The sequence below is a fragment of the Camponotus floridanus genome, unplaced genomic scaffold, assembly GCF_003227725.1.
Source record: "Camponotus floridanus strain SB8 unplaced genomic scaffold, Cflo_v7.5 scaffold76, whole genome shotgun sequence".
Lineage (NCBI taxonomy): Eukaryota > Metazoa > Arthropoda > Insecta > Hymenoptera > Formicidae > Camponotus > Camponotus floridanus.
The window spans coordinates 945,306-969,605 of NW_020229845.1; the positions used below are offsets into that span (position 1 = coordinate 945,306).

Below are 24,300 nucleotides of genomic sequence, written 5' to 3' on the forward strand. Positions count from 1 at the left end.
ACGTGTCCGGGCGTAGATAAAAGATACCTTCTAATAAGAATATGGGCAAATGGCCCGTCGCAAATGGCGTTAAACGTCGATGGTCTCCGTTGACCAATTCTCGTATCTCCCCGCATTATCTTTAATCTCCATTCTGCGGTTCCTACGACCTGCGCATCTGTCCACCGACTCGAATGCGGCGGTTGTCTTGTTTGCAACTATGCTTAGAAGGATCACAAGCATCGCTTATTGCTGCAACCTATCATTTTCGATAATACCAGAACGTAACAAGCTTAAACAAGGAGAAACAAAGACTCGAAAGCAAAATAGAGCGCATCTTCCTTATCTTACTATTGATCAGAAATTGAAATCTCCCTCAATTTGAAATTACTTTTCTTCTTATTTTCCTTATTTTCCTTCCTTTTTGAAATATTTGTATCGCGTAAAATTCGGAAAAATCACATCGCTTTCGAAATTCGAAGTGATGCATGATATGGGTAACCCGTTTGGATGGAAATTCCATTACATGATTAAGTATAATATTATGCGACACGAGAAATTCTTTACCCAGGACATTTTGGAATATATTCGAATTTCATGCGATATGTACCTATATCTACATTCGGAATAATACGAGCATCGATGGTCCATGCGATGGACAGCGAAACGTTATGGTCCAGACATTTTGGCGCCGAACTTACAGCTGTCTACACATTGAAACTCGCACTGCGAGCTGCAAACAAGCACCGAGTCCGACAACACTTGTTCTACTTGCGCGGATTTATATGACAAGTTGAACGGATGACATTCGTTGCCACTTTTGATCATAACTTTTGCAACCATTTTATACTTTTCTCCATGTACGAATGCAGTGTACTTTTTCATAAATGTGTTTTTAAATAGCGCATTTCGTTCTCTGTTTTATTATTCACTACAAATACCCGATAAAACATAAATCTTTTGACGATATATCGATTTCTGTAAACAGTACATTACATGACACTTGCGCCGTAAGATAAATATACGCGATATTATATTGCGAATTTTGTTTATATTATTTATGTATCTAATTTTTTCCATGTTTTTGAATACGTAATTATATTACATTCGCAAAAGCTCCTTTTAATACGTATTTTAACGCTATTAAGGCTATCTACGACTGGGATAGTAATTCTGACTCTAATATAGTTTACGTTTTCGCTTATAATTTTCGCGAGAGAGAATCCTCCACTGTATAATTGGCAGCCATAAAACTTTTCCGGCCGTAAATCGTTGTCGGACGAGCGCTGCATTTTCGGGGACTGACCACACGCGCGCGAATCCGTGAGGGGGTGGGGGAGGGGACGACAGGGTAACTCGAATCGACAGGCGCATTGTCAGGCCGATTAATCGAACGATAAGTTTCATCGTGTATGGAAGAGAGTGATTGACGCTACCACGATAAGGGTTGATGGCCGAAGAGAGGAAGAGATAGAGATAGATAGATAGATAGGTAGAAAATGAGAGAGAAATAGAGAGAGAGAAGCACGAAATGACGAACAAAAAGAAAAGCAGAAGCATACTTGGGGATCTTTAATTCATCCCGAATGAAAGCCATCTTCTGTTTTTCATCCCCCGTTGATGCTTGCTTTTCGTCATTTCCTTCCATTTCGTTACAATTGGTGAAGCAAAGAAATACGAGATACACGTAGACATCTTTCCTTCGTATAAATGTCGTTTCTAGAGTAAATAAATTTTAATTAATATATTAATGCAAGTTTAGTCTCGCGTCTCAGTAAAAATATAAGGCGTGGAAAATTTTTGTTTAAAAGTAAGCGGCTTTCCAGTTTTTTTTTTTTTAATCCTTCATGATATGAATTATTTTTACCGTTATTTATTACAGCGTTATTTTATATGATAATATTTAATTACTATATATTTGCGAAAAAAAGAATAGCTTGTGTACTATTTATATAAAGAACTTTTAAAGAATTTATAAAAGTCGCGTTATACCAAATCGTATCGTAAAATTTGATTGAACTCAGGTCACTAAATTGCGAAATCTGTCATCTGCATTTTTCATATTACTGCATACGTGAACCACAATCAAGAGTAATGGGAAACAAACACTTTTTGCAACCAAGTTATAAATTGATGACACGAGTTGTCGCGAGCGATGACGAAAATATCGCTGTGCGTGGAAAAATCGTCTGTTCGTGTTCGATATTTTCCCAGGAAAAAAGCTCAGCGATGTTTTGCAGGCGGTTTATGATCAGCAGTCGCTCGCTGACTTTCGAACGAGAGTGGTGCTCCCCCTCTCCCTCTTTCTCTCTTGCTGCATAAATTGCCTGTACATCTCAATTCACCCCCCGGGACGGTGACCATTCTCTTACACGTCGTGCTCCTGAGTGACACTCCCCATCCTCTCCTGCAGGAGACCTCCCGCTGCAGACTCGCATTATCATCCCTTCGCGTCTCCTTGTCGCTATAGGGATGGGGGCCTGCTTCGAATCTTTTGTATACCTCGTAATCCGTGTCCGCGTCTAAGAAAATTATCGGACCCGATCTTACACCGCGTTTTTTTTTATCACATTCGGTGCTCAAAGTTTCTTTTTTTTTTAAATGAATGCTGTTAGATGTGATTCGCTAATGATACTTTAGTAGAATGATCACAATCATTCAACATTCATAATTTTCTAGAGTATTTATATATAAAATTGTTCTGATTGTACGGAATATTTAAAAAAATATTTAATCTCAATTATTTATAGTTATTTAAAATCAATTAACTTGAGATTTAAAAGAATCTTGAGATAGTTTATATATATTTACGTAAAAATAAAAAAGAAAATAAAAAACAAAGATGTATTTTTGCGGAAAAATATAGTTCAATCGATACATTTAATAGAAATTAATGTTAATTTCGCAATTTTTTTATTGATTATTTTATGTACTTACTATGTTTGCCGGTTATAGAATATTTTTTACAATATTATAAATGCAATAAACGATAAAATGCCATGTTTGAAAAACCTTAAGATTAACGATAGATTTTTTTCTAAGATTCACATTATTAGTTACTTAAAATAATATTGCTATATTTATTATTAGAGGTCACGCGTCCATCTTTTTGTGCATATAATTCATTTCCATAATGAATGAAAGATATGTGAAGCAAGATAATGTAAATAAATTTGATTTGCACACTGATTCGCGTGCAAACTTAATTTTCTTCTTGTGTACTATGTGAGAGAAACGTGGAAACGAAAATATTGCGTACCGTGGAGAATAGCTCTAGTGTCATCTTTATTTTATCCATTTCTTAAAAATTTCAAAATTGAAATTTTCTTTCTTGCGCTAAGGATAAAAATAAGAAAAAAAGTGTCTATGTATATCTATGTATTTATGAAAAAAATGATATTAAAACCTTTATTTTTCTAGTCTTAACAATAATTATAAGTGAAAGAAATTTTTATCTCTTAATTTCTTTGCGGAATTAAATTTCTATCTGTATCTCAAGCTTCTTAACATGTTATAAGATTATAAATTTAAAATTCAACAACAATTGTCTTATTAAATCAATTGAATAATTATTTGATACAGTTACTAATTAACAAGTAATGTTATAGATACCGACAAGCGGAGTCCTTTAGCGTCATCATTAGACTAATTATAACTGCATTCTCGTAATCGTCCTATAAATTCGGTGCGGTGTCATTCCGATTACTGCAATTTACTGCCGAATTTGCTCCCTCCCCTTGTGTACTCGCTAAATCTTGGCGTAAAGTCGCGGCGCAAATATCGCTCGCACTTTCGCGCGCGAAAGGGCGAAAAAGGGCCAGCGGCGTTCGAATACAACGCAATACGACACTCGAATTTCGGAGGGGTCGCCGTCGTCGGGCGATTGCGCCCCCCGCGCTCAATCTTCCCGTAGGATACAGGAAGGGACTTCGGCGGGGGTCGACTCACCCCCTCGCGAATTGGCGGAACGCGAGGAAGCGGGGCAACGTCGAACAATCGCCGCCAATCGCCGTTGTCCTCGTTCGCTGATGAACCCTCGCGTCTGCGCCCTCGGGCGACGTCGGTTCCCTTTTCGTCGCCCTCATCGTTCGGGTACCGCGCGCAAGGCCGCAGACCTATCACTTCTTTGGCGACAGCCGTCGGGGTAACATCCTCGCCCTCGTTCTCTTCTCCCATCCCTTCGCATCGCCGCCAGAAACCAACGACTTCCATTTCCAAATTCCGTTTCGAGCTTCCCGATCTCGCAAGCTTCCGCATTTTTTACTCCGTCTTCCTTTCAACATTTGGTTTTAATTGACTCTTTCGCGCGCGCCCCGGTTATTTATAGTCTCTTTTTTTTTTTGCTGTTTGTGTTGTCGAGAGTTGTTCGCGAAGATAGAGTCTGATTGGCGACCGTTTCTACTTTGCCTCACGGTGAACAAGATCTCCTGATTGTTCCGGCTTTCGAACGTGCAAAGCGGTATCAGTCTAACAGTTCTAACGTTTCTCGCTGATCTGTCAGGTAAATTATACTCCCGTTTTTTCGTTCGATTCTTAAATCGCTCCGAGCATTAAGTGATTTTACCGAGAATTGTTATTACTTCCGTCATATTTCCACTATATAAAATCATGTAGTTTATCGTGGTACGTTTTTGGGAAAATATTTTATTTGTGCGGTTTTTACGTGCAATTTTCGGAAAATACACTTGCGGTTTTTGCTCGCGATTGTTTTTGACGTTTATCATTGTTCGTTGTTTTAAAGAAAAAAATATAACCGATTAAAAAGTATCGGAACTCACGTCACTTTCGATTCTGTTAATTTTGCAGGCATCGATGATGCATCATAATGTAGCGCATGGCTGTCGCGCTCCGAAACTGTCTCGTGCCTTCAAATCGCCGTCCATATCGTGACAATAAATCGTCCTCTCTTTGAGATTATTTTTTTAAATTTTTCGAAATCTTGTTATTCCCGTTTTTTCACTCAGAAGCAAATTATGTTCGTCGGCATCCGCGCGATGAATGTACTTAAACGAGCTTATTTTCCCTCCGTGTCTATTATCGATCTAGCCACGAGATTGCCTTACCGAGATCCAAGATCACGTTCGGGTCTCTTTTCGAAAGTCTCTTTTTTTATTTTTCTCGATCGTGAGTTTGAACGAGAATCAGCTCCGTCCCTTCCTTGTGCCTTTTCCCGATTCACTACTCCTATTATTGTGATTGGGGCGAACGTTCGTGATCCCTCGAAGAACACGAAGATCCAGCAGCCAAGGAGGACCGACTTCGTAATCTCTTCGCAGATATAGAAGTCTTTCTCTCTTTCTCTCTCTTCCTCTCTCTCTCTATCTCTCCCTCTATTTCTCTCTCTCTATCTCTCTCTATCTCTATCTCTGTGCTGTTTTGCTTGAAATCCGCGCTGAACGTCCACGAGCGCAACGAATCCGTCCGAGCAAGAGAGAATCCTACGAGCGCGATCGAGTGACACCATGATGACACTAGCGCGGTGAGTAAGAACTGTTGTTGAGCTGTGTGATGTAAGAGTTCGACTAGTTTGTGCCCGTAGCTTTAGCAATTGTTAGCAAAGTAGGATAACGTCTTCATTCCGTTTTCTCGCTGTCGCGCTGCTTTTAGCGCAAATCTTTCGCCTTAAGCATAAGAAATCTAAAAGCTTTTATATAGATAATGATTATATATTTCTGTACAATAATGTTTTTTTTTTTTTCGTAAATGTCATGATTATTTCAACTTTGTCAAAATATATCTTCCTCGAAAGAATCGTAATAAGCATTTACTTTTCTGATACGAATTAGAGATGTAGATAAAATAAGATTAAACAAAAAATTTAACAGCAATTTATATCGACTTTTTGAATTTATTGATCGAAATCTAAAGATTTTATTTTTCAACTAGTTATTTGTACATGTAATATTTTAATTTGAATTAATTTAACGAAAATGTGTATAACTTATGCGATGAATATTATAAATGAGAATAATTTTTAAGATATTTTGAGACATTTTTCTTTTTCCTTTTCGTTAAAAGTATTTTTTTCGAGTTTTATACTGAAATATTATAAATCGCATATGTCTTTCCAAATTTAATGAATAAACAAACATTCGGAATAAAATTGATTGATCATAGAGTGATTGAGACAATATACTTAATTATTAAGAGCGAATCGTGTAGCAAAACAACCTTCTAAGATCTCGAAATCAGATAGTATAATGTGGGAGTCGATTTTCCGGGGTTTCAAAATTGCATGAGGGTAGCAAACTCTAATGACAATCAATATTATATGTAGGCATTAGTTTTTTACATAAAATATTATCACACATCCTCTTGAATCACTTAAAATGACTCAACACGATAGTTTTTCTTTCTCTGAAATTCAATACGATATTCGATTTTATGATAAAGACCGAAAATGTCTGTATACATATAGACATTTTTATTTATATATAGTGTATTTCTATTATATCGTGTTAATTGTATGATTTTTTTTTATAAAATTGTTTATATGAATATTTGTAAAATCATATGTATATAACTGGGGTAAATAAACTTCGTAAATCGTTTAAATTCGTCAAAGGGATCAAGAGTGATTGTAAAATTCATTTTGTAATATATGTAGAGTGCCTAATAGGATATGCTAGGGGTTCCTAAATAATTATTTGAACAAAAAAATAAAAGGTTCATAATATAATACGAGCAAACGTTATATAGATTCTGAGTTTGACATTTTGCCGATAGAACTACAGTTATTGACAATACAGTTTTCAGCTGTACAATCTCTCCGTTTATACATTCAAGTATTATTAATCATTTTCCAATATAGAGTTATACGGTATGTAACTGTCCGGGTTTATTGGTGACGTGAACGTGCTGAAAAGTATACCAAATCTAGTAGATACGATTTTATGTGGCAACATATTCGTTTGACGTTTGTAGCAATTGTATATACATTTGACATTTGACAATAAAAGACATAAATTCGTGCGTTAAAACATTTTCTTGATTAATGTGTTCAAGCATGAATTAGATTAATTCTTTATCAATGTAGTAAATTAATGTGAAAAATTATTTCTCAATCATCGTTTTTTTTTTCAATGTTGCGAAATAAATTGTTCTTTCCAGAGCCTGGTAGAATTTAATTACGAATACAGATTTTTTCATATATTTGTCTTTACTCGTTTCTTTAAAAATTAACGCGCAGCACATCTTATTGTAATCCCTTTCCGATGTCGTGGAAGAATCAATGATTTCCATATCTGTCACAAGCTCGGTTACAAGTGTTCAGACGTTAAAACGACTCAACCAGACACACGAGCTTACGTTTATTTGAAATCCCAGCAGACTATATTCCTTGCGACTCGACAATAATGCTAGGTTCCTATTAGTGTTGGCTCTAAACCTCGTGAAAATTCTTGTATCAATATTAAATCTGACAGGCTATTCGAGCAAAGATTCACTGAAACATCACAGTTCATCATCTGCAAAAATGTTGGAAGAAAAAAGATTCGAGATGTAGAGAAAAATATACATCGAAAAATTTGTTATAAGAGATAATTAAAAGATCGTGAAGACGTTTAGAATTTTTCGTATTTGAGATAAGACATGATCAATATTTCAACATTACTTACATATGAAAAATAGAGAATAGTATAATAGAAAGATATCTTTCTACTTCAAAACTTAGTTAAATTGTTGCGCTACTTTACACTGCAGAATTCCAGTTTCCAAAAATTGAGGAACGGGGAGGGGAAAAAGAGGGAGAAAGACTCATCTAGGTCGAGAAAATCGTGGGGAATCGAGACAACCGAGGATGACGCGACTTGTTTGCGCTCGCACGATACTCGAGGTTTCCCCATCCGATGTGCACGGGGGTGTGTTACTGGGGCACTAGTGCGCAGAAGCCCCGAACATGCCCGATGTGAATCCCAGAGAAATCGTCGTAGCCCCCTCTCGTCCCCCGGCCGTTCGCCGCCACATCCCCCGCCCTGGAGTTCTGCATCCCTTTGGAGAGTAAGGGAGAAGTAGAAAGAGGAAGAGAGAGAGAGCGAGAGCGAGCAAGGGGTGGTTCCCCGACTCTCGACTACATTTTGAGCCTTAGTAGCTCGAACCGCGCCACATTCAGTTTCTGACCGGCGATCGAAGCGACGCGCGATTCCTGGTCGAGTTCGCGCATCTCTCCCTCAGGGTCCCTTGGGATTCCACCTTCGTCTCGGATCCCCAGAGGTTCACGGGTCTCCCGGTGTCCCGTTGTCTCATCCTGTTCGTGGTTTCGCAAAATCGGAGGGGTGGAAGGCATCGTAGCGTGGAGATCGCGACGCGTTACAGACATACACGCGGTCATCGAGGATGCTGCGAGACTCGTGTTCGCTCGAAGCCATTGATCCTTCAATCGAAGCGATTTAGTGACGCCTGTGCGGGACTCGCGCGACGATAAGGCTAATCGGGATAAGTGGAAATAAATAATGCAATCTAACGATCTGTCATACAATAATTTCTCTTCTTGTTCGTGTATCGTAGTGATTGTTTTATAATAGAAATAATATTCCAATCTTCTTGTAATCGATCAGCGAATTAAAATCTTATCTATATTTTGGATATAATTCTCTCTTTTTGCATTAACCGTCAAAATTATGTGTATGAATTATTTTAAACTCATCTTCTTGAATCTTAAATCAATTAAAATTGCTCTATAATCTATTTATTAATTCTTACTATTATTAATTTTGCTTCGTCAAGCGGTATCGTCAAGCGTCGATGGATAATCCTGTTTATCGAGGATCGCTGATTGTTCGATTAATGGAATGTCGATGTAAATAGCGAGATTTGCGAGGTTATACCGAAGCTCGTCGTCGACGTAAATCATTCGCAATCTCGAGTAAATATAGTGGAAATGGAGCTGAACCCGTGCTGCAGCTTCGTAGGGATAGTAAATTATCTTTACACGAGAAGCTTGCATCGGAAACGGCGGCGATCGGCGGCCACCAACATTCCACGATCCTGGGTATTATAGGAGTCGTCAAGTAGCCAAAATTTAAATGTATAGACGTAGTTGTGCTACGCTAGATCGCTAACAATAAGAGCCAAGCCAATGCATCGTCCTCGAGGTAAATATCTCATCATTCATATATTTGTGGATCTCATATCACGTCATCAATGTTCATCATCATTGCTCGTTTGCCAGCCACGTGGCACTCGCCTGTCCAGCAATTCAAGAAACGTCGCGCCCCGTTTCATAAGACTATTTTGTAACGCTATAAAACAGATTTGATATAAATTGACGACAATTCAATAGAGAATAGTTGTAGAGACATACACATACACGTATACTGTGCTTTCGTAATTTTAAATTATTCGCGAATTATTTTAAAATCGAAATTAACTGTAATGTCTTTTACAATGTACTTTTTATAATAATATGGTTTATAAAATGAGGCTCCGATCATTTCTCGCAAGAAGAATGTTGTTCTGACGATATCTCTAGATTAGAGTAGAGCGAATGAATTAGATTTAGAATGAATGCAAGCTCTTGCGTATTAAAAAGAAACTTATTTTTCTCTCACGAAGTTGTTTAATATGCGACGTTACTTCGCGAGAAGCTGTATGGCTTTATTTGTTCAGTTCGATGAAATATTCATTTAATTTAGATGGTTAACAGCATTTACTACTTCACACTTTTTACAAGTGAATTTATCAAAACTTTTGTTGCGTTGATGGAAGTTTATTTACAAAAATTTATTCAATCGATCTATGTTGGTGAACGTCGGTGAATGTATTTGTGCTTTATTTCGTAATGTGTCCGCAAACGTATATGCGTGTCTGTAGCCTTATATCATAGTTAAATGTTACTGATGCATTCATTTAAGTAGTATAATGAAACTAAAGTGTCATGAGAATACAACTGAACTATGTTTCCTCGTCATCTTTTTAACGTTCAAGAAACGCAACATGATAGAAACGCTAGAGAGAATTATAAACATGTAACAGCATTAATTATAATATTACAAAGTTTATATTATATAATGAATTAATTATAAAAAGCAATCAAACCTAATTGAAATTTTTATTTAAATATCTATTTTGCATTGTGTATCGATTTTAGACGTAGATGTATGAAATTTAATTTCCCATAGAATGTAATATAAAATTAAATTTTCTATTCTTTCATAAGACAGGAATAGAATTTAAAAATTAAAATTTCGAATCGCGGACAGTAAGATACAACGGCATGGATATTCTCACATAGCCATCGAATTATTAAGAGATTAATAAGTTATTTGCGATCCGTAAAGGGTTACGTGCGCGTTTTATATCTTCCTACGATTTAACTGGGTGACGCTCGGAAAAAATGTAGTGATACTCGCAAAGGGTGGCAACGATATAAAGGGAGAAAGAAAGAGAAAGAGAGAGAGAGGGGAAAAGCGTACATGGGATAGAAACGGTATGAGAACCGACCAACCGCCACCCTCTTCGCGAGGCGGCGATGAAGTTAAAAAAGCTGACGATGGCGTTATAACTCGCCCCGAGAATGGAGCATGGTAACTACATACCACGAAGTAAGTGGCAATAAGTGTTTCGTACTTGCACACCGATATAATAGCTTCTTCGATTCGTGTAATTTCATTAGGTAGATTGCACGAATTCTTTCCGATATTAAGTAGATTTTTCACAATAATTAATTATTTTTATAAATGTAATGAATTAGTAATTTATTATACAATTCATTCATATTATATTTTATTATATTTATATATTTGTAAACGATTTTTATACATTACTAATCGATGTATACACTTATATAAACGATCATAAAATAATTATTAATCATAAATAATTACACGATTAATTAATCGGAGGCTATATGAGGCTATGTGTTCGAAATTTATAATCATTATAATCGCAGTAATTATCAAAGGACATATTGCTGTCGTCTTTATTAAATATGTTAGCATACATTAATTGATCGAATCAACTGCAATCGTCGAAAAGCGCAATCATGTTTCATTAATAATCAATAATTTAATTATTACTTGATAATTATGCAATAATCATTAATTAGTAATTCGATCAGTCGGTTGTTATAGCTTATTATTAATCCGTTTTTGCTTAATGTTTTCATAATTGATCAATTAGTGAGCAATTAGGGAGCCGATTTGGGAAGCTGAGTTCCGAGAAAAGGATACCGGAAGTAGTCCATGTAATCAAAGCGATTCTGATAAGGGAAATAGGAAATTATGTCATCAGTATTAATCACATGCGAAGTGGGTACGAAGTATATTCTAATGCATAGGAAATGTAATTTGTGGAATATATGCATCAGATTTGCCGTGAACAGCAACGCGCGTGGCCTTGCTAACGTTCACATGAATGCGTTTCGTCCGAGCAAAAACATTGATTATTGATATGTCATAACGGCACGTTTAAACGGTAATAATTAAGCGTAGTTATTGTAAAACCGTTTTTATTTGAAATTAACAGTTAAGTGAAATTTTGCCTTTAAGAAAAAAACAGTAGAAGAAATCAGTTATAAATCTCAATTCGCTCAAATTAATGCTCTTACAAAAACGATCCGGATACTATATAGAATTATAAAAATTAATTCAAAAGGATGATCAATAAGAGAAAAAGAGATTGTATTTATTTTCTTGATTATCTTAAAATTAAAATTAAAGTTAAAATTTCCTATTATTCTAATAATTTATCATAATTATATCTATAATATTAACATAATTATATCTCTAATGTTATAAATATTATATTTAATTTTATTATAATAAAATTAATATTATATTTAATATTATTACTATTATATCCATAATATTAATAACAAATATTTTAATTCTTTATTATTCCCTAATGATCAATACAAAGCAATATTTTCTAGTGTACGCGCACTATTATACATTATTAATTATTATATATCATTAACGAAAATTACTATCTAATTCCCAGAAATTAATTAAATCTTCTTGCTTCTCTCTCTTTCTCGGTGGAAATGAAACTTATTTTTGCGAATTAACGCGGGATTTAGCGCGCGATAAATAACGTCCAAACTATTCAATCGCGCGCGCTGCACCGTGATGATAAATGACGGAGAGCCTGGACGAGAGACAGATTAACACGTTTCCACTATAGATTCGCCGTTTCCACGATAATCGACGGGAACCTCTCGGCTGATTGGCACGTATGCGCGGTGCGAGCCATTAGGGTGAGGATCCGTGAGGCCGGTAGGATTAGCCGATTTTGTAGAGCGCCGGCCGCATAATCGCGTCTTCGTTATCCTGTTAGGTCCTTCCGCTCTCCCCCGTCTCGATTTTCGTTCCGTCGACCCGCGCCGCCGGATCGCCACCCTCAATTAGTTCGCGTCAAGTGTCATCGCGGCAGATACTATACGTGACGTCTAATTTTAGAAACGGCGCTTTTGATTAACGCAAATCATCCTTCCCCCCCCCCCCGTCCCCCTCGCCCTCTTCCCTTCCTTCCTTTTTCTCGCCTCTTTATCCGTTCCTCCCATATCTCGCGCTTCCCGTTTTCGAAAATGGTCGCGTTAATAATATCGCCTGTTTCACATTCGACGATCAACCGTGCATTGGAATGGAAGATTCGCGGAAAATTTAACGTTGAGCGAGCACGCCATATATGTATGTAAGAGTGAGTAATGGCCGGGAATTTATTTTAATATATCAAAGGGATATTGCAGTTCGATAGCGAGAGATGAAAGGATCTATTTGTACGTTGAGAAAAGCGGACGCTGCATCAGAGAGAAAGATCGTCGGATAAAGAAGCGATTTTATTATGTAAACAAATTTTCATAACGGTTTATTTCTTCAGCTTTTTATCGCATGTTTTTTTTTTTCCAAGACTGTTATAAGAAAATTTCTAATTTTCTCTGTACGGTATATAAATTTCATAAGATATAATATACGTATAAGATATAATATACGTATAATAATGCATTATTAATCTATTTATAATTTGAGTGAAAGATGCAACTATTTCACAGGACATTACATCTTTTCCATCATGTTTAATATAATCAATAATAATAAAAAAAATTACTTATTTTTATTCTCTCAATTGTATATTTCATGTTCATATATTTAATTTTACACTTCTAATCGAATTTAATGTGTAAGTAAAAATTGAGTTTAATATATGCTCGAAACACAAAGAGTTCGCCAGTCACTTCATCACTAGCCTTTCATGATGAATGTTGCGAAACGTTTCTCTCGTAAGAATATTCAATTTCCAGTAATATCAATGCTAGCATTGTCGAGAAGTGGCTCCATCCTACTAGTAGTATGCATGGAGTTGATGATCCAGTTGTATGTAATGAGGTCATTCCCTCTGAATCGAGTTCGTGCGGGTAGGAAGGTGACGTATTGCGAATCGAACGAAGTAACTTTGTAGCCAACGGTGGTTTCAATTTCGCAGTAAAATGCCGTTGGCTCTGCGAGCGATTGCCTGAAGCTGTTGGCGATCTTTTTTTCTACATTCCGCTATTCTGATATTCACTTTGTTCCGCCCTTTTTTTATAAAAAGGAAGCTCCGGCTATTTCGCGCATGATGCTCGCAGCAAAAAGTATTAGTTCGCGTTTCTGATGAAGGATAAAATGCGCGTTCAAGTATATAGAGCATAGCAACATGTATTAAATTTGACAAATATTCAATAAATTTAGTGACGAATTCAATCCTGGTTTCTCATATCATACATTGAATTATGATGTCAAAAGAGAAAAATCACGTGAATACTTCCCTTTACGGAATAAATTAGAAATATTTTTCTCTTATATTGAATCAAATTAATTTTTTCATGTCAAAAGATAAATCAATGAATATTTTCCTTTGTTTTATGTGAATATTTCCCTTTACGAAATAAATTAGAAATAATTTTTTAAATAATTTTCTCTTATACGAATTGAAATAAATTAATTTTTTGCGTCATTATTTGCGTTCGATAGTATAAAATGTCAAAATATACCGAAGATTCTTTTTTTGATTATCAAATAATTGTAATTCTTTATCGCGATTGTCACGAGAGATTCGCTCGGAAATGTAGGTCATACATAAATGGTAATATATGAAAAGAAAGGAAAAATTAGTTTTCGGTATATTTTGTAAAGAAAAATTTACATAATTTTTCGCATTTGATGTCGTAATTAAAAAGGACTGCAGTAAAAAAAGAAGTCATAAAAATTATATGTCGTATAATATATACATTATTCTTCTCACATATACGTAGCTTCTTTTATGATAAAAATTTATTAATGATGAAAGATTTTATCAACTGTGCAAATTTTTATATTTTATTATATTATTAAATCATAAAATATTTAATTATTAGAGAAAGACAAATGATGATATTGTTTCTCGCAATTTTTTCAACTCTTTGTTAACGGATACATTCGAAAAACATTTAGATCGTTAATCGTAATTATCAGAAATTCGACACGCGCGATGAAATCAAAACCGTACGTTAATTGAGCGAGAATCATCGATGAAAAAACAACAGGAGTGGAAAGAGAAGGTTGAAACGAGAGAGAGATAGAAGAGAACGGAAGAAAAGGAGAAAGAAAGAAAAACAGGGGGAGAGAGAGAGAGAAAGTGCGATCGTAAGAAAGGATAGCCATGGATACAACGGGGTTTACGCTCGGAGTTTGACACAGTGAGAGACCGGCGTTGCTTGGCAACCTCTAAGGGTGGAAACCCACATTGGCGTAGGGTATATACTTGCGACGAATTTATGCACCATTACCATTCCTTATATCGGCCCACCCCGTGAGAACACGTGGAAAAACGTGAATGAACCCTAGCTATACAATCTGGCTCAGGATGAATACAACGAAATTGGCTGTTTATTCTCGTGACGTCTAATGATGCGCGTATTGTTGCGAGGAATATGTGTTGCGTGCACCGCAAATTAGCAGAAAGATAGCAATCTTCTCGGATGAAGTAACTAAAGCTCGAGCTATGTTCGCGTCACCCTTTATGCGCTTTATATATCTGAGTAATGAGACACTTTATTAAATTTGTTCGTGTTTCAAAGAATACGTCTCTCTTTTTTTTCCCCAGCAAAATATATTCGCTAGATAATCTATATATTTAATTAGAAAGAATTAATTTATATTTCTTTCCTCTTTTCGTTTGTACAAGAAGCGCTATTCATTTAAGTCCCCTATTTGGACATTATATCAGAATATTTTTCACACATTTATTAATTGATAAACTGTTAGATACTTGTATCACGTGATTGATAATTACGCTAATCATCAATTAAATATTTTTACTTTTATTTTATCGGCAGATATATTTGATTTGATTATCTCGTTAGGGTTAAAAGCAAAGAGGGTATGCATTTTCACTCGCTTTATTAATTTTTGACGTTTCTTTCTACGCCCGTGGAAGATTGCACCCTGTGGCAAATTCGACGGCAAATGTAATATGTCCCGTTGGGAGATCGATATATAGATACACAAGTCTCACGGTAGCTTTCTCTTTTGCTTCAGCGCATCCGGGGCATTTTTAATCCGTCACCGCTCGTTCCCACAAATCCGCACGAGATATCTTTGCAACCCATTTTCCAAACGGATCATGGTAGAATAATATCGTCGCACAAAGCTGTACAAATCGAAAACAGTTTTTAAGAACACGACCGCCTCCTGCCACGCGATTACGTCCTAAATTGGGTTATAAAATAAATAATTATTATTCTTCCGTCAAGGATTAATAATATAGATCGTGTAATTGAACATGGTATGCATATTAACGACTTTGTCGTTAGATTGTATCGCGTTTCTAGTGGATGTAATAGTTGATCTTTGCAACTTGTTGCGTTCAATTTCGTCGTAAAGCAGAAATTGCATGCTCGTGCATAATTCTTTAGATTATCGTTGACGTAATACTAGGGAATTATCTGATAATATTTTACAAGGCCGTGTTACACGCGATGAAATAATTTAAGATGATTACGTGCAAAACTCTTTGCATCTCAGGAATAAATATCCAATTAATCATCTTAATCGATAAAGCATTACATTAATTAATCAGATGAGATAATTAGGATGTTTACTCCGTAGAGAACCTGGAATTTTCCGTAATTCTTTTGTATCTGGAAAAGTCAGAATTATTATAAAATTTTATCGAGATTCGGAAAATTTTTTAAACAATTTTCTCGGATAATTTTGTTTTTACATTGTTAAAAACAATCAGCAAGCCACGTAAATTGTTTTTAAAATATATTGTAAATATATTTTTATTTATATATATATATACATATATTTGATATTTAAGAATAAAATATTGAACATGCAATGCATATTCTTTATTTTAATTTTTACGATAAAAAAATGAAAATATTATACAAAAATGTTTATCTTTCAAAAACTATTTAATTTTGTTCAGTATATTTGTAATCTAGCATTTGAAAATTAAGTAACTCTGAGTTTTTTCGTGTAAATAAAAGAATATTAGAAAAAAACAATACAATAAGAAACTTATTTGCAATAGAAAGTTGCACAAAAAATATCCAAAATATATTTTCTTTCTGAAATTTTGAACAAAGAATGCCTGGAAGATCAGTAATTTTTTTTAAAATTTGAGTAGAAAATATTGCCCTTTTCTATTATAATATATTTTATTTACGTAATCTTATTTTACGCTTGTTTTTTACAGTCAAGTGATTCTGGAGGTTTTCGCGCACGTAGAAGATCACCTCAGGCAATCGCAATGGCCACGCTATCCTTGCGCATCTCTATACCGGAAAAGAATGCCACCAAGATGATGCAGTTTGATCCCAGCACATCGGTATACGATGCCTGTCGCATTATCAGAGAAAAACTCGCTGAAGCCAGCAACATGGGTCAACGTAAATATTCGACAGTTGAATAATTTATATTTGTATAGGAAATATTTTGTTAATTTGCGGTATATTTATTTTTATTTTTGCGGTATACATATTTTTTTTCAAAATACGTATAATTTTTTCTCATGGAGATATATACGCGTTTTATTCAAAATTTTAATCGAATCATTTTAATATCGTCCATATAATACGGCAGCGAAGAGCAGTGCAAATAAAGTAAAATTCTGAAAATATGTCGGAATATTTCATTTATTAATTCATGCAATAAAGGAAAACTTGAAGAATCATACAGTAATTACTTTTTATGATCGCCAAACTGGATTTGACGGAAATAATAATGGAAATTTTCAATTTATCACTGAAATGTTCTTTTATTCATATGAATGTATTAAAAATATTAAACACACTTACGATAAAATGATATATCGTGTACCGAGAATCATAAAGGATACAGTTGCAAGATGTCTTATCTGGTTTGTTATTTTTGTAGCAAAAGACTATGGTCTATTCCTCGCTGATGAGGATATAAAGAAGGGAGTTTGGCTCGAACCCGGGCGAAACCTCGATTATTACATCCTGAGAAACGGAGATCTACTCGAATACCGTCGAAAGCTCCGTACTCTCCGAGTTCGCATGTTGGACGGAACGCTGAAGACCATGTTGGTGGACGACAGTCAACCTGTGGCAAATCTCATGGTAGTAATATGTACGAAGATAGGCATCACGAATCATGACGAGTATTCTTTGGTGCGCGAATTAGTGGACGAGGAAAATGATAATCAGAAACCCGGAAATTTCGGCACTCTTACATTGAAGCGAAAGAAGGAAGAGAAGGGCGAAAGAGACGCCAAGATGGAACAATTGAGGAAGAAGTTAAAAACTGATGATGAAGGTATTAAGATTTCGAGTTTTACTCATATTTAAACTTAGATTAAAAATTTCATCAATATATACAAGGTGAATCGAGAAATACAGTGCAATCGAGGAGGAAAAGAAGATGATTATACAAAGTAATTAAAATATAATTGAGATGATTATACAAAATAATTAAAATATAAAAAGATATAATTTCCTTTTTATTAAAATATAAAGTTTTCTTGATATTTTACACATATATTTTTTTCATTTTTTTAAATAACTTAAATTAATTTAAATCAGTTTATTTTTTAAATAGAATATTATATTTTTGTATCTATTAATAATAATTAAAGAATTCAATGATGACATAAAATAATTAAAAGTAATTCAATTAAAAAAGAAAGAAACGTAAATTATTATTTTTCCAATTTTTAAAATCAATTCTCTCGAAAATGAGAAATCTGACACAAAAAACTTATACATTTTCTTCTTGTATAAAGAAATCATCTTCTTTTTGATTGTAGTAATATTTCTCGACGTATTCTATATTACAAAAAAATATCGAATGTCAAAGATATTTTCGAGATGTATTCAAGTTTCGCGTTTATTATTTCACAGTTAATTGGATAGATCCAAGTAAGACTCTACGCGAACAAGGTATAGATGAATCCGAAACCGTTTTATTAAGGAGGAAATTTTTCTTTTCGGATCAAAACATCGACAGTCGCGATCCTGTACAATTGTCGCTATTGTACGTGCAAGCACGAGATGCGATTCTAGACGGTACACATCCGATTACGCAGGAAAAGGCTTGTGTTTTTGCTGGGATCCAATGTCAAATCCAGTTTGGCGATCATAAAGAGGAGAAACATAAGCCAGGTTTTTTAGAGTGAGTTGCGATTCGATGTGATTTTTCAATTCTATTAATATCAATATTTCACTTATTTTTCTTTTTTTTTAGTCTTAAAGAATTCTTGCCGCAATCGTATGTGAAAGTCAAGGGAATAGAAAAGAAGATCTACGCGGAGCATAAGAAACACATCGGGCTGTCAGAGCTGGACGCCAAAGTCCTATATACCAAGACCGCCAGGTCGTTGAACACATACGGTGTCACGTTCTTTTTGGTAAAGGAGAAGATGAAGGGCAAGAACAAGCTGGTACCGCGTTTGCTCGGCGTGACAAAGGACTCAGTCCTGCGACTCGACGAGAAAACGAAGGAAATTCTAAAAACGTGGCCGTTGACGACTGTGCGACGATGGGGTGCTTCACCGAACACTTTTACTCTGGACTTTGGCGACTACTCTGACCAATATTACAGTGTGCAGACTACCGAAGCGGAGCAGATACTTCAATTGATTTCCGGTTATATCGACATCATATTGAAAAAGCAAAAAGCAAAGGATCACTTTGGTATCGAGGGAGACGAGGGATCTACTATGGTAGAGGACAGTGTATCGCCTCTAAAGTGAGTATTTCTCACGCTTTCAATACGTGTTAGCTCCTTTGTGAACACTCCGAGGCGGGACCGAGTAATAATCATCATTAAGACATTGTTAGAGCAATTATCAGTTCTCGACGAGTCAAACTCTCAGTGAAGCAATCGACTTACGCATTCAACGCGCATCATGTCTCGAGAATATTTCGCGTTAATTTGATACGATCATGGAGGAGTTTCTAAGACGTCATGCAAATAAGCATATTCGAGAAGTTTCCAATTCTAACGAGTATTAGTCAGATTAAATAAGAATGTTAGTATGTAGGTATAACTTGATATGCTTTACATATATTTCGTTTGACAGGGCTACCATCATGCAACACGAGACTAGCAATGTCGGTAAAGGAAATGTAGAAGCCGTCTCGGTTGCCATACCAGCTGTCATGAGGGCCGGAGGAGATGGTGAGTGTCTCACTGAAAATCTTATAACATTTTACTTTATCCTTAAATTATTTAATATGCAATAATTAAGATTGTTCCTAAATAATATAGTACTTTACTATGTTATTTCACAATGATTATACATAATTATTAGACTCTTAAAGCCTATAATGTAAATCACAGTGTACAAAAGTTTAATCTTTTTTTGCTAAAAATTCCAAGAAATTTGTGCAATTTTTATTTACGCAAATTTGGATGTATACAGGCTGTTTCATAATTCGCGCTGAATAACTTCTCGATAAAAAATAGATCGAAAAAACTTGAACCATTTTTTCTGCGATGCTTAACGAAGGAAGAATTAAATCAAATTCACTTTATCAGCGCCATTTATTAAACGGATACATCTCCGTCGCGTGTTTATTAGTGTGCACGACTACATACTATCTGGCGCGAGGTTCACAAATCGCGAATAATATGTCTAAAGAACGATTGCTGAGATTGAAATTTATTTTATAATTTCTTTTTCATTGAACATTGCAGAAAAAAAATGATTCAGGACTTTTCAATTTATCTTTCATCAAAAAATAATGTAATTAATAGACGAAACACTTTGCATATATGGCAGCTTTTAAAAAATTTATTAGTTTTGTAAATTTAAGAACTGTAATTTATTTAAAATTTTTATATCATAGATTTATATCATAGATTATGATACACTGGCTTTTTTTCTTAATATATTGAGAGGCAGAGATCAATTAATGATATTCTTTGCACGATTGAATCCTCGGATCTTAGTTATTGATATGTATATGTTGTACATATATACACATTTTCACTTTGTAAATACACATTCAACAAGCTTCAAGCATTTGTCAAAGTATCGCTTAAATAATAAAATGGAATTATTAAATTCGTCTTTAGCTTTCGATGGAAAATTACTACATCTGAACGAACAGATTCGTAATATCGAGGACTCGATCGGGACATTCGATAATTGTAAATAAAACCATCGGGTTAGAAAGGTGCATGATATGATTTATAGGGGCCCGACCATACGGGACTGGTCACATAGGTGGTGCCCAATACACGACCGTCAGCGGACAGGTGAACATCGCTCATGCCCCACCTATGGTAAGCTCTATTGAAAACCGTTGCTCTCAAGCTCATCTTGGATGTCGGTGTTTTTTAGTTGCTTGTTATAAATATATATCGCGCCTCGAGATGTTGTAAAAATTGGTATTTTCGGGAATTTTGATGTAATAATGATAAGAGCGAATTATATTGTACTTTGTAATTATGGACGATTAGTGATGTGTGTATATGTGTCTGTATATATATATATATACATATAGATACATACACATATACATATGCATACACATGTATACTTAGGATAGTATTATGCACTTTTCGCAAATCTAAAGTCGCACTGATGGAATCATTGTGTTGCACGAGCGAAGAGCGAAATTTTTTAAGGGACTAATAGACGGTTAAATTTATTTTCATGCTAGGCGCCTTCTATTGCGGACACAGAGTAGGTACATTACGATAACTTTTTCAGTTATCTGTTATTCTTGAGTTTGTAGATCCCTTCGGTTTTAATTCTCTCGACTGATTTGTTTGCATTTCATGTTTCTCTCGCGGTACAGCGCTTACTGGTAAGATAAAATCTCCATGTGCGTCATCAGCGCGATTTAGATGTTCTCTTATGATAGAGAATATTCATATTTCTCGATCGATCAGTAAACCCTGTATCGCCGCAACTATTCGTTGCAGTTTATGTATGCTTCGTTATGTATGCGCGTTATTTACATTTCGTTGATTAATTACTGTAAGCAAAATGTTTGCGTTTCCAAAGTCGCATATTTCTTTATGGCGAAAAAATATTATTTTTTATTAAACTCGGCTGTTGATTGTAGATAGATTTTTGTAATGTACAAATGTTCAAAATTAGGTTCAGCAAACTAAAGTGACATCCGTCCTATCCGAACCGCAACGTGCCTTATTGTCGACTATCACCGCTGGTCATGAGGTGATCCACATCGCCGAGATGGAACTGTCTACGAAGGCTCAGCTGCCCGAACTAGGAACAGATCCAGCATCCTTGAAATGGATTGAACAAACAATCGATACCCACAAACAAAATGTAGGCTCGCAGATCGCGGCGATGAACGCCGCGACCGCACAGGTGGTTACGTTGACTTCGGGACCAGCGGATGATGTCGATCATACCGCGGTGGGAGCCGCGATTACTACAATTGCTACGAATCTACCGGAGATGACGAAGGGCGTGCGAATGATAGCTGCTCTCATGGAGGATGACTCGTCTGGCGAGCGATTATTGGATGCTGCTAGAAAACTTTGTTCAGCGTTCTCGGACTTGTTGAAGGCCACAGAGCCAGAGACCAAAGAGGTGAGTTCATTGTAAACAATAAAAGGAAAACTGCATAAAACAATATAACGTAAAGTTAGAATGCGTGTTCAATCTGTGTGATTGTGAAGTTAAATATTAAAATTTTAAATTCCTCCTTTTTTTCTGCAGCCTTTCTACATAACAACAACCTACGAACAATATGTAAGCACTAACATGCCAAGGCTTTGTAGCGCAGATAATATATATTTGTTTTCTTTACAGATTAATTTTTTTTCGAACCCTCGATTATTAAAAGATGCGTCTAAGATTGTAATAACTTTAAAGAGAATTTTTAAGAGAATCTGTCAAATTATTATTCCCAATATTTCTTCAATTTTTTCCTTTTCATTTCTGCTTATATATATATGTATATAAACATTATATAAATTAATTTTTATTTGCATTTTAGCCACGACAGAATCTCTTAAATGCGGCGTCACGAGTGGGCGAGGCGTCACATCAAGTATTGACAACCATTGGCGAAGAGGATGACTCGAATCGTGAGCTGCAAGATATGTTACTTGCGCTTGCCAAGGCCGTCGCCAATACAACCGCTGCTTTAGTGCTGAAGGCAAAGAACATAGCAGCTACATGCGAAGACTCAGCTACACAAAATAGGGTAATATCGGCCGCGACACAATGCGCATTGGCTACATCGCAGCTCGTAGCCTGCGCCAAAGTGGTGGCGCCGACTTTACACTCGCCCGCCTGTCAAACACAACTGATGAATGCTGTGCGTGAAGTGACTAAAGCTGTAGAGCGTCTGGTTCAAGTCTGCAACGAGACATGCGGCGACGAGAATCTGCTGAAAGAATTGAGTATCGCTGCCAGCGAAGTCAGCCGCACTTTGAATGATCTTCTCAATCATATCAAAACTGCGACTAGGGGAGAACGCGCTAAGGAATCTATTCAGGAAGGCGCGGTGGAAACCATTTTAATTGCGACAGACAAACTGTTCGCCAGTACCGGTGATGCTGGTGAGATGGTGCGACAAGCACGAGTAGTTGGTCAAGCTACTGCGCAGTTGATTCAGAGTATTAAAGGTGAAGCGGAGAGACAGACGGATTCAGAGCAACAGCAACGGCTTCTGGCAGCAGCAAAACTGCTCGCTGACGCCACAGCCAAGATGGTGGAAGCGGCACGGCAGTGCGCCAGTAGCCCGCATGATGCAAGAATGCAGGATCAACTTCGCCAGGCAGCTGAGGAATTACGAGTTGCGACTACTGCAGCAGCGACTCCAGCATTACGCAGAAAACTCATTACACGCTTGGAGGCGTGCGCTAAACAAGCCGCGTCTACAGCCACGCAATGCATCGCGGCATCTTCCGGTGTCGGACATCACAACACGAATCCGACTAGTCAGGAGGAACTTAACATGGAGTGCCGTACAATAGCTCAACATATCCCTTATTTGGTATCGGGAGTAAAAGGCACACAAGCACAACCAGACAATCCTACGGCGCAACTAAACTTGATAAACGCTTCTGAGCAGTTCCTACAACCGGGTACTGCCGTGGTAAAGGCAGCTAGGGCCGTTTTACCAACTGTTACAGATCAGGCGTCTGCTATGCAGCTAAACAATACTTCGCAGCAGTTAGGATCTTCATTAGCGGATCTAAGATCAGCGGTGACGCGCGCTAGAGAAACCTGCGGTGGATTAGAGCTTGACGCTGCGGAGGAATTGATAAATAGTTTGAAAGACGAACTGGGCGAATTCTATCGCGCCGTCGAGGCTGCCTCATTGAGGCCACTACCGGAAGAGACAACGGAATCTACTGCTTTGCGACTTGGCGCCACATCAAAGAATGTTGGATTTGCTATGGCACAGTTATTGTCCGCCGCCAAACAAGGTAACGAGAACTACACCGGAAGTGCTGCTAGAGAAACTGCGTCGGCTTTGAAAGACCTTACTTATGCCGTGCGCGGTGTAGCCGCTACATCTAATCAGCCGGAAACGCAGAAGAAAGTATTGATGACCGCCGATGATGTGATTCTGCGATCATTGTACTTGGTTAAGGAAGCGCGACGTGTACTGAAAAATCCTGACGATCCTGAGAATGAGGCCAACTTAGCCGCAGTCGCCAAAGACGTCTCTAATTCGTTGAATAAATGTGTATCCTGTTTGCCCGGACAGAGAGACGTAGACGAAGCGATACGCAACATTGATGATATGGCACAAGTGCTCAATATGAACGAGTTTCCACAAACGAGCAAGAGTTATGGGTAAATAGATTTTTACGTTATATATTTTTTCCGTTTTAGAATGTTTTTAATTATTTCACTTATCCTTATCACTTGCCTAGAATAATTACCATATAATAGATACAT

General features: G+C 36.4%; 1 protein-coding gene across 7 annotated transcripts in view; it reads left to right on the forward strand.

Annotated features, from left to right (window-relative positions):
• The window catches only part of LOC105252457 (talin-1), a 44,154-nt gene that overhangs the window by 10,376 nt on the left and 9,478 nt on the right, over nt 1–24,300 (forward strand). Inside the window, exons 1-10 of one of the 7 annotated variants that reach the window (XM_011259817.3) lie at nt 4,639–5,458; nt 16,636–16,828; nt 17,316–17,717; nt 18,302–18,572; nt 18,645–19,148; nt 19,483–19,580; nt 20,602–20,690; nt 21,514–21,972; nt 22,102–22,134; nt 22,382–24,195. In XM_011259817.3, the coding sequence (XP_011258119.2) occupies nt 16,690–16,828; nt 17,316–17,717; nt 18,302–18,572; nt 18,645–19,148; nt 19,483–19,580; nt 20,602–20,690; nt 21,514–21,972; nt 22,102–22,134; nt 22,382–24,195 (3,809 nt within the window). In that variant the 5' untranslated portion in view covers nt 4,639–5,458; nt 16,636–16,689. Of the gene's footprint in view, nt 1–4,638; nt 5,459–8,694; nt 9,072–16,635; nt 16,829–17,315; nt 17,718–18,301; nt 18,573–18,644; nt 19,149–19,482; nt 19,581–20,601; nt 20,691–21,076; nt 21,094–21,513; nt 21,973–22,101; nt 22,135–22,381; nt 24,196–24,300 lie in introns of those variants that run through there. The other 6 variants (XM_011259819.3, XM_011259814.3, XM_011259818.3 and 3 more) reach the window with 6 other exon arrangements.